Consider the following 18792-nt stretch of genomic DNA (forward strand, 5'->3'; position numbering starts at 1 on the left):
AGGAAATGTGTGGATTGTAGGTCCTGAAGTAAGCTGGGTTAAAAATATTGATTACACAGGAGATGCTACTGAAAGAGGCACATATCCTTGCGCTCCCAACGGTTTCTCACATGTAAATGGCATCTCTGAAGGGATGTCCAAATTCTTGGTATAGGCATGTAGACAGCTGAGTCACAGCTGCTAAAATGAGGCTGTGTCCCCTTCCCCTTCTCGGAGAGAAGAAACAGGGAGAAAGAAGTGAAAGGGATTTAGGGCCAAGAGCTACTTAAAGTTCACTGGCTTGTGAAATACATGAGATTCTTGGGCCCAGAGGAAGTCATTACTCGACCACATAGGGGTGTTGGGAGCATGAGATCTGCTCTTCCTAAGGAACTTGCAGTTGGCCATACTTTGTACAAACATGTATCTTTCTCAAACGGTCTTTCCTGGGCTTGTAGGAATACCGTGGTGTCTGGCCTATGGTTTGTGGCTGCTTGTTTAGTCTGGATTTTTGACATGGTAATATCTGGCTTTCCTGTTGTCTTTCTCCTAAAGTGTGATGCTTCTGTTCTTTGAAGTGCTTATTTTCATTCATTTGAAAAAGTTTTGGCATGCCTGCTTTGCTTGGATTTAGTTCCTGCGTGGGTGCCTTTGTTAGCAATGTGCCTTTGAACAACTCACTTCAGCTGAGGTAAAAAGCTTACCTTAGAGTCTTCATCTGAAAAAAAAAATAGACATAATAACAGTACCCATCTGTTTAGGTTGTTGTGAGGATTAAATGAATTACTTCATATGAAGTACTTAGAACAGTACTCAGCATGTAGTACTCACTCAGTAGTTATTAGCTGTTCTTGCTATCACTTTTGGGGCTGCTGTTGCAATTTTAATTGCTACTATACTGACAGCTATTTCTGTTATTACTTCTGACACTGTTAGAACTTCTACTACTCTTACCTTGTGCCTACAGAGTAGCATTGAAAATGAGTGACCAGGGTTGCTAATCTGCCCTAAAAAAGTAACACTCTAGCGAATAGGAAGAGCACAGATAAATTAACAGGTGTTCAATACTATCATTATAGTACTGTTTTAGAAATTCTATCGATTTAAATAACTACACATAGATATACACACAGAGGAAACAGTCAGCATTATTTAGATATTATGAGTTTGTACACAGAAGTGCCGATAGCATCAACAGTAATATTATTACATTCACAGAACTACATTTTTAAAAAGTGGGTGGCTTTCCTAAGTATCAGCAACAGTAGTAAGGAAATATGAAGTTGGAAAGCCTAGAAAAATACTCACCAAAATGTTAATAATTATTATCTCTGGTTGGTGGGAATATATGATTTTTAAAAATTTAACGTGAAAGTAACTAATGTTTATTTAGTACGTGCTAGGTGTTATGAACAGTGTTAAATATTTTTTGTATCTGTTGGTTTTACACTTTGCATTCTGATCAAATATTTTCATTAATCCCCTTTGAGATTCACAGAGCCTTTCTGAGTTTTGTTTGTGAATTCTAATGTATCTAAAGATTGTAACTGCACAACTGCGTACCAAATAGCACATACTGTATTTTGCTGTTCCTTATATCCACTTGACATTGTTGATATGTAGAGAACAGGTTTGATCATAGGACTGAAATAAAATTTCTCTCAGTTCTGGACTAGAAACATAAAAAACTCCTCTCTATGAAAATACATGTTTATATGTTTTGTGTCTAATGTATACAGTAATGTTGATTGGTTTAGATCTGACTTTTCTCCATGATAACATTAAGATGTGAAAAATGTATGTTTGACATTCTGGGTCCTTGGAAATATATACTTTGTACCTTAAATGTTTAAAAAGAGGAATGTGTTCATTTGGTTTTCTTTGGAGGCTTTGGTTGTTACTGTGATTATAAATTTAAGGCTGGGAAAAAAAGTCCCACCGCGGAAGGTTCAGCCAAGTCAGGGTTGGGCAGGAAGTCAACCCGTCTGCCTTCCATTACTTACCAGGCCCTTCTCCCCTGAGATTTCTAGGCCAGTGTTTTATAGTACTTATAAAATTTTATTCTCCGACTCAGAATTTTCATTTCACCCTTGGAGGTGTAATTAATGCCGTTGAGTCAGATTCAGTTGCCTTTCACTCACCAAGCATTTGTGGTCTTAAAAGAACTCGTAGACATCCCTGTTTGAGCCTGCATTTTGTAGACATGGCCGCAGCCTGGCCTAGGGCCACGTGACTGGTCACTTTTAATGACTGTTAATGTTTTGGTAGATATTTTCCCCCCAAAACATCACCACATTATTGCCAATATGTCCACGGAAAACATAAGTATTTTTGTCTGCTTTACAATATGTGTTGAACAGAAGAAAAACAAATCTTTCTATGAAACATAGTGCCTTTTAAAGATTACTAAGGGGAGGGTGGGGTGGCAGTAGGCTGCAGAATCCTGTGAATGGGTGATTCTCATCTCGTGGGGATATTTGCTGGTGGATGTGATCACAGCAGGGGGAAGGTTTCTAACCTCACACGTCTCCTTTTAGATGAGGGAGCCCTTAGCAGGTTGGAGTTTAAAACCTATTGAACAAGAATCTGAGTGCCTCTTGCTTATCTAAAATCCTTTTGTTTGTTTACAGGCAGTTCTTAAAGAGAAACAACTTTGTAGGACTCCTGGTATCCTGGGTGGCCTGCTGGGTATACCTGAATTCTGGCTTTGTTGCTTAGATTGAGTAGGTCCCGGACTTGCAACTGTTGGGCCATCTAAGTCTCACCTTGGTGGTCTCTGTATCCCCATCCTCTACCCCTTTGAACCCTTTCATCTCAGTCTTCATCTTCAGCACAGCTCCCCAGTCTCTCCCCAAGTCCCTTCTTCTCCAACACAGGCTTTCACTCTGGGTCTCTTTCCCACTTGCTCTAACCCAACGGCCTTTCTCCCTGTACCTGTCCACTCTGCCACGTATGTTCTTGAAGGATCTGAATCAAATACAGCCACTTGGAATATCAGCTGATGGCTTCCTGTGATTTTCATGTCTTGGTTTCTTCATCTCTACATCCTCTGTTCACCATCTTCTAAGAAAACTCTGTGTTAATGTCCAAACTGTAGACTAGTATTAAACACAAAACTGAGAGATAAGAAAGAGGGACTAGGAAGGGACTTGAGTTGGAAGGTATTTTCCTGTGTCCCCTAATAATTTTAATAGGTGATTTCGCTGGTTGGTTGATTTCTATTCCACTTATTGAAAATGCTATTTCTGGGAATAGACTTTGTTTTACTAAAATCAGGTTATTAGAAAATGTAGCATTGAATAATGTTATGAATAGCAGTTACATAGTCACAATCATGACTATGGAAATATGTTCAAACATTTCATATGGGAATATGTATACCTTCTCTGACAAAGTTATAAATCCACTCTTGCAGATAAGTCAGCAACAGGAATGGTTTTGACGTGTTTAGTTCTCTATTATGCCTTTGCATTCTGGTTGTACCTTCAAATGAGGTCTGAAGTTATCAAAGTGATAAGTAGAAAGGAATTAAGGTGTTTCATGTTGGGAGAGTAAGTACTAGGAAGTTACACTGGAAGTCATTCTTTCAGATAATTTTGTTTCGGGCTGACTTACAATGCCGTTGGTGTCATTAATCTTGTCTTGAGTCATTTATTAAAATGTTACTTCTTATAAGTAGTTTCCCTTTGTTTGTTTTCTCAATCTGCTGAAATAGCCACTTGAAAGAACTGGTGGTAAGGAGGGATACTATTTTTTGTGTTGTTATTGATCCTTCTTTCATTTGTACACTTGATCAACTTTCCTTTTACCTCTATAGTATCTTTAGGTCTTTTTTATTGTCTCAACATTTGCCAAATAATTACTAGATTCTACATTGCCCCTTGAAATATGCATTGTCTTCCCCTTCACCAATTGATAACACTGAACATTTAGGTCCCCTTGAGCATTAACTATTGTGTTAAAATACTTTCCCAGTGATCATTAACCCAAAGTTTGTGATTGTATTTGCAAGCAATTTTGCTGTAAGTACCCTTCAAGCTTGGAAAGGTAGTCCTGTTGTCTTTCAGTGTCATTAAAAAGATCCACAATAATTTCTTTTTTCTTTTTTGGAGGGTTGGTAGCCCTAGTTTGTATGTATAGGACTCAGGACTGCACATATGTGAGCATTTATGTTGAGTAGAATTGTAGGGGTGTAATTGCTGGATTAAAGGGCAAGTATATTAAAATGTTAATAAATAAAAACAAATTGCTCTCTAAAAAAGAAAGTGGCAACTGCTGTCTCCCCATCCCTGATTACCACCGGATATTATTAGTCCTTTGAAATTTTGCAAGTGATACGGATAAAAATTCTCCTTTTTTTCCCCTCAATTTGCCTTTACTTGAATAGCAAGGATGACAGACTTTTCTTAACTTTATAGGGGCATCAATTAAGACAACTTGTTTTTGCTAATTACTTGCCAAGATGGCCTTATCAGTGCCACATTGTAATAATGTCTTTTAGTTTACCTATTTTTAGACATTTAGCAATTTCAGCATGGAAGCTGTGGTGTGAGGTGAGAGGTCAGGCAGGAAAGCTGTCCTGCGGCCCCGTGGACTCCAGACCTCATGGGCTCTCTTCATGCTGCTGCTGCTTTTCATCTGTTATTCAAACCTGATTTGTCAGCTTCTCAGCCCCTCATATTTGAAATTAAAAATTTGCAGGTTTTTAAACTTAATTCTGAAAAATTGTTTGCCTTTTATCAGTAAACCATGCAGCCCAAGAGATTTAAATTTGGTCATTATGTTTTAGAGCAAGAACTGGAGGGAGTATTAAATAAAGTAAGAAAGCTAAATAAATGGGATACAATGCTTCAGTCCAGTCATTAAATTTGATGAGAAGGATATTTTAAGTCTTTATATATTTTTATACCTACTGTTCTTGGGAACTATGAGCCCCTGATTTGCATGGAGTTTGTGGCAAAGAAAAGTTAACTTCTATCTCTATTAAATTATTTTTCCAAGCTCAGATGTGCTTTCTGCATGGAAGCATTTTTCATATTCTTGAATTTCATATGAAATTCTAATATAGGCAGAGTCAACATCTTTAAAATATTTTATCATGCAGAAATAGTTGATGTGTGCTATTTGCATTTTAGGAGTTCTACTGGGGAGGAACATCAGTGGTAGCATGCATTTCTAACATAACTGATTTTATAATCATATAGCTTTCTCTTTTTTCTGCAAATGACGGGCTAGTGTTGTAAGCTTATTTTCCCTTTTCAACCCTCCAAATTATTGGTCATGTTACTTAAATTCCGTGTAAATATAAAACAATAATAAGGATCTCACATGTTTTCTTAACTAACATCTTAATTTTAGGATGATTTTTAAATATGCAAAGCACATAGATTTAATAATCATAGGATATTGTGGAGGAGATTTTGAAATTAATTGGCACAGACTTCTTGTGTAATAGGTAGATGTAGACATGGGAAAATGAAGCCAAAAAGTTTTGTTTTGGTTGGGATAGAAATGAGAAAATGAAGACACAAACAGACTTGAATCTTGGTGAGGGCTTGTGTAAGACCTTCTTCACCAGTTTTCCCAATTAGGACTCTTTTTTAGGTTCGAATGACCCTTGAAGCACATGTCATTTAAATGTTAGTATATAACAGTGCTTTTTGCTGCTTGAGAAATCTGTATTTTATGGGATGATCTTACTAAATGGTAACCACGTGTACTCACTCTTCTGAGCAAGGAAACTTGAGAAGAGAAAGTTATTCTGAGTTAGGATTCAGCACTGACTTGGTTAGAAGTTGACACTTTCAAAGGCTCTTTCAAGTCTCACTAAAACAGTGGTTAAAGCCTAGAGTGCTTCCTTTATGAGAAAAAGGGCAAAGGTCCTTGACAGCAAGGTTTCTGACATCACTTAACTCTCCACTTAACAATTTTCTCATGTTTGTATATAATTTTCTTGTGTTTGTGTGAGCAGCTTGTTAGCTGTGGACCTGGCCAAACTGTCTGTGTCGATGATGTGTAGAATGATAGAACGGTTAATATGTTCATGATGGTGTTATGTACTGATTGAAATAATGATATCTAACTTTCTTTTCCTCAATAAAGAAATTGACAGAATGAGCTATAGTTTTTTTACTCTTAAGAATATATTTTAAGAACCATGAAAAACTTGAATGATGGCCTTTATTATACCAAGTCCAACATTTTCATAGAAAAAGGGAATAATAATAGGAATATTAGTGAAAATGATATACTTTTTTTATCTTAGTGATAAATTTCAGTTATTTACCTAAATTAGCTGATTATCATTTTCTTGAAGTGTAGTTCAAAGTCTCACAAAAATCATTCAGTTAAATTGTTTGCCTTTTTAGAACGTAGTCAAGTACATTTAAGATTCCTTTGCCAATCTGATACAAAACTTTATATTCAAAGTCTCAATGCAGTCCTTTGCCCTTCCTCTAGGAGGCTGGGTTATGGAATTCCATTTTATATTCCATTTTATGGCTTCAACATTTCACAGAACTCCTTTCATATATGAAAAATAACCTATTACCCATCATGCTTGAGTTGAGTCAGGAGCAACTGCTGAAGTAAGCCCAAATGTGTGTGATGTGGGTGAAGTCAAGCCCACCAGAAATCCCTCCATGAGAAACAAAATAAAACAAAACCAAAAGAGAATGTTTAAATGTGAGCCTGAGTGGTTTCCAATTTTACCAAAATGTAAATATGGCTTCAGCTGGAAATTTTATTTTTCAGTACATTTACTTTCTATTACTTTGTTCAGTGGCTTTCTCTAGATTGTGTATCTAACACCAAGCAAAAAAAAAAAGATGAGATTTTATTGGAGTAGATAAAAGAATAATAAAATAGGAAGGGAAACTTGGGTTAAATACATACATGATCTTTGGAGAAACACCTAATTTCTTATCCCAGGACTAATGTGAGGGCTACTGCAGAAGTTGGCTGAACACAACTGCTTTGAATTTATCATCATGTTTTCAAAGCTAGAAAATCTACTTGTTCATACATGATTTAGGGGAGAAGAGGTGAATTTTGAAGGTTGTCAACCCGGAGTGACAGGGCAGTATCATGACCACACAATTTCTTAATCTAAAGTCAACTTGTATGAATAAAATTCTTTGCTGATGTTGCTAGTTATCAGTGAGGCTTTTATAGCTGTCTGTTTTAATGACGCTCTCCTGTCTGTGGCATCATACCTGAAAGACTTTGCTGTGTGATGTGATTCAAAGTTTACTACGTTTTATCCTTAAAGAATGTAGCCCCGCCATTACCATTAATTGGATAGGATGGGCAGTGTTTTCTGTGTTTACTAACAGCTCGAGGCAATGCTGGTTGGAGGAAGCTGCACGAGCTGAGTTTGGCCTTCTGTGAGGTCGGTCATGTAGCGGTTAAGAGTAAAGAGCCCACTGTGCCTGGGTTCAGATCTTGGCTCTTGATAACTTTCTTGTTCTGTGACCCCCAGGTAATTTGTATTTTTTTCTTTTCTGAGATACTTTTCATTGATAGTTCCTTTTATATTTTAACAAGTCATTTTCATCTGTGCCATCATGTCTATGGCTGTATGTCATGTAATTATTCATCAAGTCCATGATGGGGTTGGATGGAGTTACGTGTATACTATCAGGACTAGCCAGGTCGCACGGGCATATTTTGGACTTTAACCTGGCCTGATGCCTGAAAAGCAGGTAAAGGTAGAGATGTGGGTTGATCACATCTGTCTTCTAGGTCCCCTCCCACGATAGACATATTCTTAGAGATACTTGAGGCCAAGGATTGCTGGCCTCTTTTTATTTTTTAATATTTACTTCCCCATTTCATATAGCTACTGTATTTTATTTCAGTCATAGAAAGACCTCGGGACTAGTGACCTGTAGTAGAGGATAATAAGCGATTGCGTTGTTGCTCTGTAACCTTGGGGATTCCCTGGGTGAAATTCGAAACTGGCCCCTGTACATGGAGGGTGAGAAGAGACGCAGGTTTAAGAAGCAGGGGAATTTATCTATGAGGCTTGTCATGGGGTGGTCACAAGACGGTATGTCTCTATACCTTCCCGCCAGAATTGTAAAAGCTTACATAGAGTCCTTAACAGGATTCAGCCATGAATACCACCCAGATGGGCTCAACAGCACATTTCTTCCTGATGGCTGTGTCAGTGGAGCATACATCCCCAGGACATGGGAGGGAGTCCTGTTGCCTGGGTCCACTTCCTGGGTCAACTGGTGGCCACGTGCTCTCAATGACCTCCTCCAACATGAGTGAATAAATGTACATGTGTGTTCCCACACAGTGTGTATATAAATATTTACATCCATGGTTGCATATGTATGCTGGGGCACAATGTTAAATATTCACCCTTTGTGGTCTTAAAAGTTTGAAGCCCAGAATAGAAGACCTTGAAAGTGTCTTTAGCTCTCTTTATGTTTTTACTTTTTGACTTACCCCTCTGTCTAGCCAGATAATCTGATTTCCTTTCAAATATATTATTGTAATTCCATTTCTCTCACAGTTTCCTGGCTGTGGTCTATTGCTGCTCATGTTTATATATAGCAAAGAAAATTGAGTAATATACAGGTGATGCCGAGATCAGAGACCCTTGGTGGTGAGCTCTCAACCAGACTGTGCCCTACCTGTAATTTTCAGAATTCTTAAGATCAGTGATCTAAGTCAGGGGTTGGTGAACTATGGCCGCAGGCCAAAAGCAGCCTGCCACCTGTTTTGGTAAATAAAAGTTTTATTTGAATTCAGCCATACCCATTGTTACATATTCTCTGCGGCTGCTTTCTCGCTACATTGACACACTTACATAGTTTCAACAGAAATGGTATGACCTACAAAACCTAAAATATTCATTAACTGGCTTTCTGCAGATAAAGTTTGCTGACCTCTGATATAAAGGAAGGTCTTTTCCTAACTGAAAGCATACCTGGTGATTGTTCAGAGAAAAGTGGTTACAGTAATATGGTAACATTGCCCTTATGGAAATTCTGTTTACTCTTTCTAGACGAGTTATGTGGAAACTCTAAGTTTCTTTCTTATTAGGCTTTAGCTATTTGATATGTGCATAGGATTTCATCGGTATAGCATAATGATTTCTGTGAAGAAAAAGTCCAGCCATTGTTAATATAACAAGAACAATTTGCAAGACATTCATGTAACTTGGCAGCCAAGGAGAGTGGACTGGAATGCTCATGTGTGAACAATGATGACTTCACTGTGCTAGTCCCTGGGGGCGGTAGAGTCCATTGATCGACCATGTGTACTGTGTGGTAGAAACTATTCAGAGGATTCAGAAGACCACAGCTGTGGGCAGCTGGTGATTGGCAGCTTTATTGTGACAACACACTCACTCATGCATCACGTCTCATGCATAGTGTTTTGGCAAGACATCAAATCACCCAGGTGACTCAGCTCCCTATGGCCCAGATTTGGTGCCCTACGACTCCTGGCTTTTTCCCAAATGAGAATCACCTTTGAAAGGGAAGAGATTTCAGACTGTCACTGAGATTCAGGAAAATAATGACAGGGCAGCTGGTGGTGATTGAGAGACCTGTGTGAGGTTCCAAGGTGCCAAAGTATTGAAGGGGACTGAGGTGTCATTGTCCTATGTACACTGTTTCTTATATCTTTTATCGTCTTCAATAAATGTCTCTGTTTTTTATATTACATGTATGGGTACTTTCGGAATAGGCCTCATGATATACAGAATAATCTGTAAAGAATGGGGTCTGAAAAAAAAGGGTGCTTTGAAAACAAACTTGTTGAGTTATTTACAAGTATTTTCACTAATCTTCATACCACTACGCCATAGCTATTATTATCTTGATTTCACTGGAGGGGTGGGGGGATTGAAGCTCAAAGCAGTAGAGTAACAAAGCTGTGTAAATACTTAGTCGCCACCCCACCTTGTGCTGGTGATTGCTCCACACTGTGTCTAGAAACACTGTCTTCTACCATCTAAGTGCTTCCAGTTCCTTAAAATTCCTTAAGTCTTATTAACTGAAGTTCTAAGATGTTAATCTTGTTTCTCAGCAAAGATGTAGGGAAATGGGGCTTATTATCCCATTCTGGTTAATTCAGTCCTATTGAAGGAAGAGTATTCTGTCAAATGGATTATAGCATTTTCTTTGAATTATAGACAATTTCAACAGAAGTCTTACAAGCTAAATAATTGTGGATTATATATATTAAACATACATTCTTGGCTGGCAATGGAACTCTAGGGATGAATAGTCAGTTAATTTGTGGGTGTGTTTGAAATGAGTTCTCTCATCATTAAGAGTCATTTGTATCTATCAATAAATGATAGGTTTAGACTTCCACAAATGTGTTTCAAGTTCCTTTTTTTGAATAAAGAAGCTAGGTTCAAATAATATTTTCACATACTAATTAACTACAAGCAGGGCAAAGGATTTGTTCCTGGATCTGAAATGATTATATTTTTAAGGAATTATTTTTCTTTTCTTTTAACTTTTTTTATTATCATTCAAGTACAGTTATCTCCATTTCCCCCCCCCTCCCCCCCACTCTCCCCCACCACAGCCATTCTGACCCTTGATCATACCTCCCTTGGGTTTTGTCCATGTGTCCTTTATAAATGTTCCTGAAAACCCTTCCCCCTTTCCACCCCCCTTATCCCCTTCCACCTTCCCTCTGGTTACTATCTGTTTGTTCTTAATTTCAGTGTCTCTGGTTATATTTTGCTTGCTTGTTTTTTTATTAGGTTTCACTTATAGGTGAGATCATATGGTATTTGTCTTTCACTACCTGCCTTATTTCACTTGGCATATTCTTATTGATAACTTTTCTTATTTTTCTTTGAGTGTTCCTCTTTGGTAGTAAACCAGAGCAATGTGTTATGACCAGTGATTCATACCACGCCTTCAAAGACATTAGTCTTTTCCATCTACTTGGGATACTTTTTCCTGTTTGAATTCCAGTGCTTCCATTGAGAAGGTGTTGCCCATCCTCACAGCAGATGTAAACTCTGTGAACACTGATCACAATATGTCAATTTTATTTCGTATTTTCAGTGTTCCCAGAATAATAGAGTTGAAAGGGGGACTATGTATACATATATAATCTCCCAGTAGATTAAAATAAAAAGGAACTACTGCTCTGGACAGCTCTGAACATTTTGTGAAGGTCATTTTTTAAAAAAATATGTTGTACTAAGATCTTCACCCTTTACCCCTCCTGAATGTCAACCCAGTCTTAATTTTTTGAATGAGTGTAATAGCACCACACAGAATTATCTTTCCTGGTTCTTTGCTGTTTGTAAAGAACACACAATATTTATTTTTAATTTTTAAAATCATTTGGAACACACAGTTTGAAAAAGTAAGAAGAAAGACTTAGACAAAATAAGTTGGCAAAAATATGTCACAGTTGTTTATGACCCTCATAAATGGACAAATTAATTTTTTCTAATTATGAATTAAGCTGGGATGCACACATTTTCTCACTTAAGTGACACCAACTTTGGAACAGTCTTTTGTCTTTTAAGGACACAAAGAAAGATTAATACATGTCACTTCAGGATATATGCAATACTGAATTAAACTAACTTGGAAGAGGTCTGCTTTATCTATGCTAATCAGAAACTATAATAATATAAGTTTATTGTTATAACCCCCCCAAAACTCATTACAAAGAAGCCAACACATTTCACAAACATAAAGAATTGAAAAGAACAAAGGAAACTTATAATGAATATCTTAAATATAATTTCATTTATAATCTGAGTTAATATAGTTTATTCCCAGACAGATCAGCCGCTTGGCTGATGGGCACAGAGGAATTAGCAATCTGTGAAATGGCTATTCAGAAGTAATTTTCCTCTAAGAATCCAGGAACTTACAGCCATGTCTCTGACATGATTTGCAGGTACTGTCTGTAGTCTTATTACTAGTAGCAAATACAACAACTGGGGATGTAAGATGTTTCCTTACTGATTTTTCATCCTCTCTGCCTAGCTAAATTTCCTCAACATCATTTCAGTATTGTCCTCTTTTGTTCTGCCATTTAACTCAGTGAGACTTTAAGTTTCTTAAAATTTTTATTTAAAATTGATAAAATTTTTATTTAAGAATTGGAATGTCACTAAGATATTTCTTTAAAACAGATTATAATACTATATATAAAGATGTCTTGAACTCAGGGACATGTATAAAGAAGATTGTCTGTTATAGAATACTTTGTGTCTAAGGCTTTCTGGTGATCCTTAAACAGTGAACAGGGATTGTGTATAATGGAGTTACCTCAAGACATATTATGTGGTATCTGCTGTAAGATTGGATCAAATTCTCTACCCACCCCAGTCATTTCCACTTTAAACTCTCTATGGCTGCCAGAATTGTTATTGTTGTTACTATTACTATTATTATTATTATTATTATTATTATTATTTTAAATACTTTATTTATTTTTAGAGAGAAGGGAAGGGAAGGAGAAAGAGTGGGAGAGAAACATCGGTGTGTGGTTGCCTCTCATGTGCCCCCTACTGGGGACCTGGCCTGAAACCCAGGCATGTGCCCTGACTGGGAATTGAACCGGTGACCCTTTGCCTCACAGGCCCATGCTCAATCCACTGAGCTACACCAGCCAGGGCTATTATTATTATTTTTAAATGTGGCTTGGATTGTGTCATACCACTGGATAAAATTATTTAATGGCTTCACTACAACTAGAATAAAATCTAAGATTTTATCATATCGAAAATCTTACCCATTTACTTTTCCTTGGGTCTTGCTGCCTACATTCTTTCCATATTCATTGCACAGACGTTTGGGGGGAAATTTGAGTTTCTCCTACATACCATGTTTCTTTAGATTTCTATGCGTGTTCTTGCCTTTTCTCTAATTTACGTTTTGTTTGCATTCTGGCCTGGTGTATCCTCACTCATCTCCATAGGCCTAACAACTCCATGAATCCTTCTCTAACCAAGCCAGGTATATGTAACCAATTCGTTTGTCATTTTTATTCTTTGTGACTTTGGCCGTACCATTACTATTCCTTGTTACACATTGCAATTAATGTACATGTACATGATATATGACCTACCACACCACCCACCCATGTCTTTCAATGCCATTACTCAGGAAAGGAAGAGATTTTTGTATTTTCTGTCATTTAGTTCATTACATTGTACTAATCCTTAACCTTGAAGTGCAAAATAGTTTACAAAAAGACTTCTAAAAACTTTTACTAAAGATTTATTGATATAGTCTATATGTGGTAAATAGATATATAGTACCTCTTAGATTAGAATTTTATTTCTGTATTTATATATTTATTTAGTCTTTAGTATATTTTTTCATTACCATTTAGTCTCCTTATACCCCTCTCACCCCAGCAATCACTACACCGTTGTCCATGTCCATGAGTCCTTTTTCCTTTTTGCTCAATCCCTCCACCCCCTAACCTCCCTCCCTGCTAGCTGTCATCTGTTCTCCATCTATGAGTCTGTCTCTGTTTTGCTTGGTACTTCAGTTTGTTCATTAAATTACACATGTGAGTGAAAGCGTATGGTATTTTTCTTTCTCTGACTGGCTTATTTCACTTAGCATAATGTTCTTCAGGTCCATCCATACTGTCACAAAGCATACATGTTTCTTCTTTTTTATAGCCGAGTAGTATTCCATTGTGTAAATGCCCCATAGTTATTTTATCCACTCATCTACTGATGGACACTTGGGCTACTTCCATATCTTGGTGATTGTAAATAACACTGCAGTGAACATAGGAATGTTTATGTTCTTACAAATTAGTGTTTTGGGTTCCTTCAGATATATTCCCAGAAGTGGCCTAGCTGGGTCGAAAGGCAGATCCGTTTTTAATTGAGATGTCTCCATCCTGCTTTCTACAGTGGTTGTACTGGTCTGCATCCGCACCAGTAGTGCAAGAAGGTTCCCCTTTCTCTACATTCTCACCAGCGCGTGTTGTTTGTTGAGTTATTCATGATAGCCATTGTGACAGGTGTGAGAAGATATTTATGGTTTTAATTTGCTTTTCTCTGATGATTAGCATTGAGCATTTTTTCATATATATTAGCCATTTGTATATCCTCTCTGAAAAAGTGTCTCTTCAGTGCCTTCGCCCATTTTTAAATTGGGTTGTTTGTGTTTTTGGTGTTGAGTTTTGCAAGTTCTTGATAAGGTTTGGATATTAACCCCTCATCAGATGTATTGGTGACTATGGTCTCCCAACTGAATACAGCAATGCATCAAAAAGATGACACCACCTTGAGTAGGTGGGATTTTTTCTGGGAATTTAGAGTTGGTGCAACATTCAGAAAGCAATAAATTTGATTCAGCACATACACAAAATGAAGGATAAAAACCACATAATCATATCAATAGATGCAGAAAAACATTCGATAAAATACAGCACCTATTTATGATAAAAACTCTCAGCAAAGTGGGATTAGAGAAACATACCTAAACATAATAAAGGCTATGGATGACAAACCCACTGGCAGCATCATACTCAATGTACAAAAACTACAAGTGTTCCCTTCAAATTTGGGAACAAGACCAAGATGTGTACTTTCACCTCTCTTATTCAACATAGTACTGGAAGTCCTAGCCACAGCAATCGGACAGGAAGAAGAAATAAAAGGCATCCAAATTGGAAAGGGAGAAGCAAAATTGTCATCATTTGCAGATAGCATAATACTGTACACAGAGAGCCCCAAAGATTCCACCAGGTAACTACTAGAACTGATAAACGAATTCAGCAAAGTAGCAGGATTCAAAATTAATATCCAGAAATCAATTGCATTTTATATGCCAATAATGAACAACAACACGGGAAATTAGGAGATAATCCCATTCATAATCGCTACAAAAATAATAAAATACCTAGGAATAAACCTAAGCAAAGATGTAAAAGACCTGTAGTTGGAAAATTATGAGACACTGAAAAAGAAATTGAAGATACAAATAAGTGGAAACACATACTATGTTTATGGATAGGAAGAATTAACCTACCAAAGTGTCTATACTACACCAAAAGCAATCTATAGATTCAGTGCAATTTCTATTAAGATTCCAAAGATGTGTTTCACAGAACTAGAGCAAATATTTCAAAAATTTGCATGGAACCACAAAAGGCCCTGTATAGCAACTGGGATCCTGAGAAAGAATAACAAAGTAGGAGGAATCATGTTCCTAATATCAAACTATAAGGCCGTAATAATCAAAACAACATGGTACTGGCATAAAAATAAAAAAAGCAAAACATAGATCCATGGAACAGAATAGGGAGTGCAGAAATAAACCCACACTTTTATAGTCAATGGATATTTGACAGAGGAAGCAAGCACATACAACAGACTAAAGGCAGTTTATTCAATAAATGGTGTTGGGAAAATTGGACAGCTATGTGCTGAAAAATGAAACTAGACCACTGTTTTACACCACACACAAGTATAAATTCAAAATGGATCCAAGACTTAAATGTTACACCCGAAACTATAAAAACTGTAGAAGAAATCATAGGCAGTAAAATCTCAGACATTGCTCATAGCAATATTTTATTGGATATATCTCCCCAGGCAAGGGAAACAAACAAATGGGACTACACCAAACAAAAAAGGTTTTGCACAGCAAAGGAAATCATCAACAAAATATACTTTATTTTAAATACTAAACTCTAAAATAAAATCTTAAAAACATTCTTACCACCAAAGTCAAGTTCACTGAGAACTGTTTTCAAGTCCCGTGATTGATATGGCTGTGATGTGCAACAGACAGTCCGGGTCAGCCACTGGTTTTTTGCAGCTTCTAGTTGTTACTCCTAATGAGAACCCTGGAGTCTCAAATTAACAATTGCTATGAAGGACAGCAGTAAGGCCATTTGTCTCCAAGTGAGCTAATGCAGGTTGCACTGGTAGTTTAAATTTATATCCTGAGGGCACCCACTATTACAAAGGGCAATGGGGGTCCTCAGGGCATGCGATGCAAAGCAGTAAGTCATTTTTGGGTTGAGAGCAAATTATATTTTGAGAAAAACTTTCCCCATGCTATGTGAAGATGCATTTCCTCGCGACCTCTTTCATTGATCAATTTTAAATTAAAAATACATTATTTTTTTACAAGCGCATTTCTAGAAAGTCTGTTTTAAGCATATTTAATGGAGAATATTAAGCTTTTAAGCCGGTGAAGTTTACTTATTTTAAAGGATTGACATACTTATGTATGTGATTCAAGGATTCCCACATACATATTCTGCTTTTTAAAAGGTCATTAGGGCTATAAGTGTCTTCGGGACATATCTGATCTTTTCTTCTTTGCCTGTGATGCTGGCTTGGGAATAGAACTTTTGTTGATATTCAAATGGACACAGTTTTGATGAGGAAAGTGAATTCCTTGTTTACAGAGCAGAACTGCTAGGACTGAAGTTCACCACTCTGTAGTCTGCTGTTTGGTTACAGAATTCACCGAGTTTCTTTCCAAAGATTCACCATGGAGACTACACAAATACGCTACTTAAAAGGAGACAGGTTATTGGTTTTTCTTGTTAAACCTGCTGCTGGATTTTCATTAGTACTGATTCATTTTCTTTCAAGATTAGACATATAGTCCAATTCTCATTTTCATGAATTGAATAAACTAAACATGTTGAGCTGTTCATGCCTGTATCTATGTGGGGGGACAAGCTAATATAATTCTATCACTGTCATAACATTTCCCTTGAAAATAAAGCCAGGAAAAATTACTGATAAAATGGGGAAAGCCTACCTCCATTTCTTAAAGCAATTATTAAATGTACTGGAAGTGGTGAGTATGATTATAGGCTAATGTGATTGGTTTTATGCTTTAGTTTTTCCCCTCCTAATAAGTTATAATTGTGTATGAAAGTAATCTAAATAAAGTACTGGAGTGTATCACTGACCTCAAACATTTTAGAGCCTATAAAGTTTTGACTGGTTCATTTGATATTATATGTACCTTCCAAAGTGTTCCTTTAAAGCAAGGAACTTGATACAACTTAAGTACTAACTTCACCTTTTTGAACTTGCATTATGGAAAAAGATGGTTTTCACTCTTTGCCTTTCTCCCCTTATAGACAATAAAGGTGTTAAAATTATTAAGATTCTATGTGGTTCCTAAATTGCAGGAAATCCTCACTAAATGTGTATCTAACATGCCCTGGCCAGCCTGTGGTTGGGCATCACCCCACAAAATGAAAGGTCCCCAGTTTGATTCCTAGTCAGGGCACATGCCTGGGTTGTGGGCCCACATGCGAGAGACAGCTGATTGGAGCTTCTCTCTCACATCACTGTTTTTCTCCCTCCCCTCCTCTCTGTCTAATAATAAATAAAATCTTTTTAAAAACGTATATGTAATACTACACACATATCTAATACTAGTTTTTATATTTTAAAATCTGTGCCCCAGACTTCCATCTGAGGCTCCTTTGGTTTCCTATTCAGACAAAATCCTAATAGAAATTTCGTTTTGGGTGAAAATTTAACAGGAGTGGTGATAAGCAGGAGGACCATTTATTAGTAAAGTTATGAGTACCAGGTTCACATATTGCAGTGTAATGCTTCCCTCTCCAGCACGTTGTCTGCTGCGAGCACACCTGTTTAACATGAGCAAGCTAATGTTATCTTCCCCCTTCTAGGTGGCTGCACTTTTGAGGATGGTCCAGGGGCCTGTGATTACCACCAGGATCTGTATGACGATTTTGAGTGGGTACATGTTAGTGCTCAAGAACCTCATTACCTGCCGCCTGATATGCCTCAAGGTGAGAATCATTCTGTTTTACCCAGTGTTGAGGGAATCACTTTGGAATGGGCAGCGTTTTCTTATTTTAGGTATAAACTAATAATAGTTTAGTTGTTGACCAATAACTTCTATCAAGTTTCTTGACCACATCTAAAAGCCTTAATATAGTCTTTGTTTTCCCTCAATACCTTTCTTTAATTCTGTTTTTGTTCAGTAGCTCATTATATCTTTATTATTTCTGATGTTGAAAATATATTTTTAAATTCTTGTTTAATAAAAAGCCAAATGTAAATGAAACCAAGAAAGAAAAAAATAAATACATGCAATGAAGAAGAAACAAAATTTATTCAGAATAACCTAAAATGTGAGATCAGCTCACTTAGTACCAGGGCAGGTTTGACCCGATCACACCAAAAGGAAGCCTTTTACTCCGTGGTGGGAGATTGCTTGTCTCGTTGTCCGTCTGGTCAGGACCGTGCCTGTGGTGCTGAAGAAAGGCAGCCTGGGCACCAGACTGTCAACTAGAGAAGGTCTTTTCTCAGTGAGTTGTAGAAAAAATAAGGCTGAGCTCTGACCATTCCTTACTCAGACCTTGTTAAACTCTTAGGATATTGGTTTTGTGAAATTTTACCTTGTCTCATTGTTTAAACCAGTTTGAGTTGTGTTTTCTCTTGATTAATATGGGATATCAAGGTATACGTATTATGTACACACACTCAGACTAATATTTCTACCTCCAATTCTGCATGGTAATTTGGAACTTATTTTAAACTCTATGCATATATATTTAACAAAATTAATTGTCAAAATTGAAAATGCAGACAGTAATTTGAAAATGTTGTGCTAGAGAGAATAAACTGTTTCCTTCCAGTATGTAGAAATAAACAAATGTGGTATGATCATATACTCTGTATAATCATGTGCATATATAATATGCTGTTGAGGAGGAACAAACTTCCCTCTATCTGAAGGTTCTTTCTGGCTGGTCTAACGATCAAATAGACATGAGCCAGATTAGGAAGAGAAAATAACCAAATTTAATACTTGCGTGTGTGAGGCAATG

The 18792-nt window shown here is 37.0% G+C and overlaps 1 protein-coding gene across 3 annotated transcripts in view; it reads left to right on the forward strand.

The window, feature by feature from the left end:
- The window catches only part of PTPRK (protein tyrosine phosphatase receptor type K), a 498662-nt gene that overhangs the window by 101739 nt on the left and 378131 nt on the right, over window positions 1-18792 (forward strand). For all 3 annotated transcript variants that reach the window (XM_037045782.1, XM_037045783.1, XM_037045781.1), the window contains exon 2: window positions 17626-17748. In XM_037045782.1, the coding sequence (XP_036901677.1) occupies window positions 17626-17748 (123 nt within the window). The remainder of the gene's footprint in view (window positions 1-17625; window positions 17749-18792) is intronic.

The sequence above is a fragment of the Sturnira hondurensis genome, unplaced genomic scaffold (genome assembly GCF_014824575.4).
Source record: "Sturnira hondurensis isolate 20B ecotype Veracruz unplaced genomic scaffold, ASM1482457v3 Scaffold0004474, whole genome shotgun sequence".
NCBI classification, from domain to species: Eukaryota; Metazoa; Chordata; class Mammalia; order Chiroptera; family Phyllostomidae; genus Sturnira; species Sturnira hondurensis.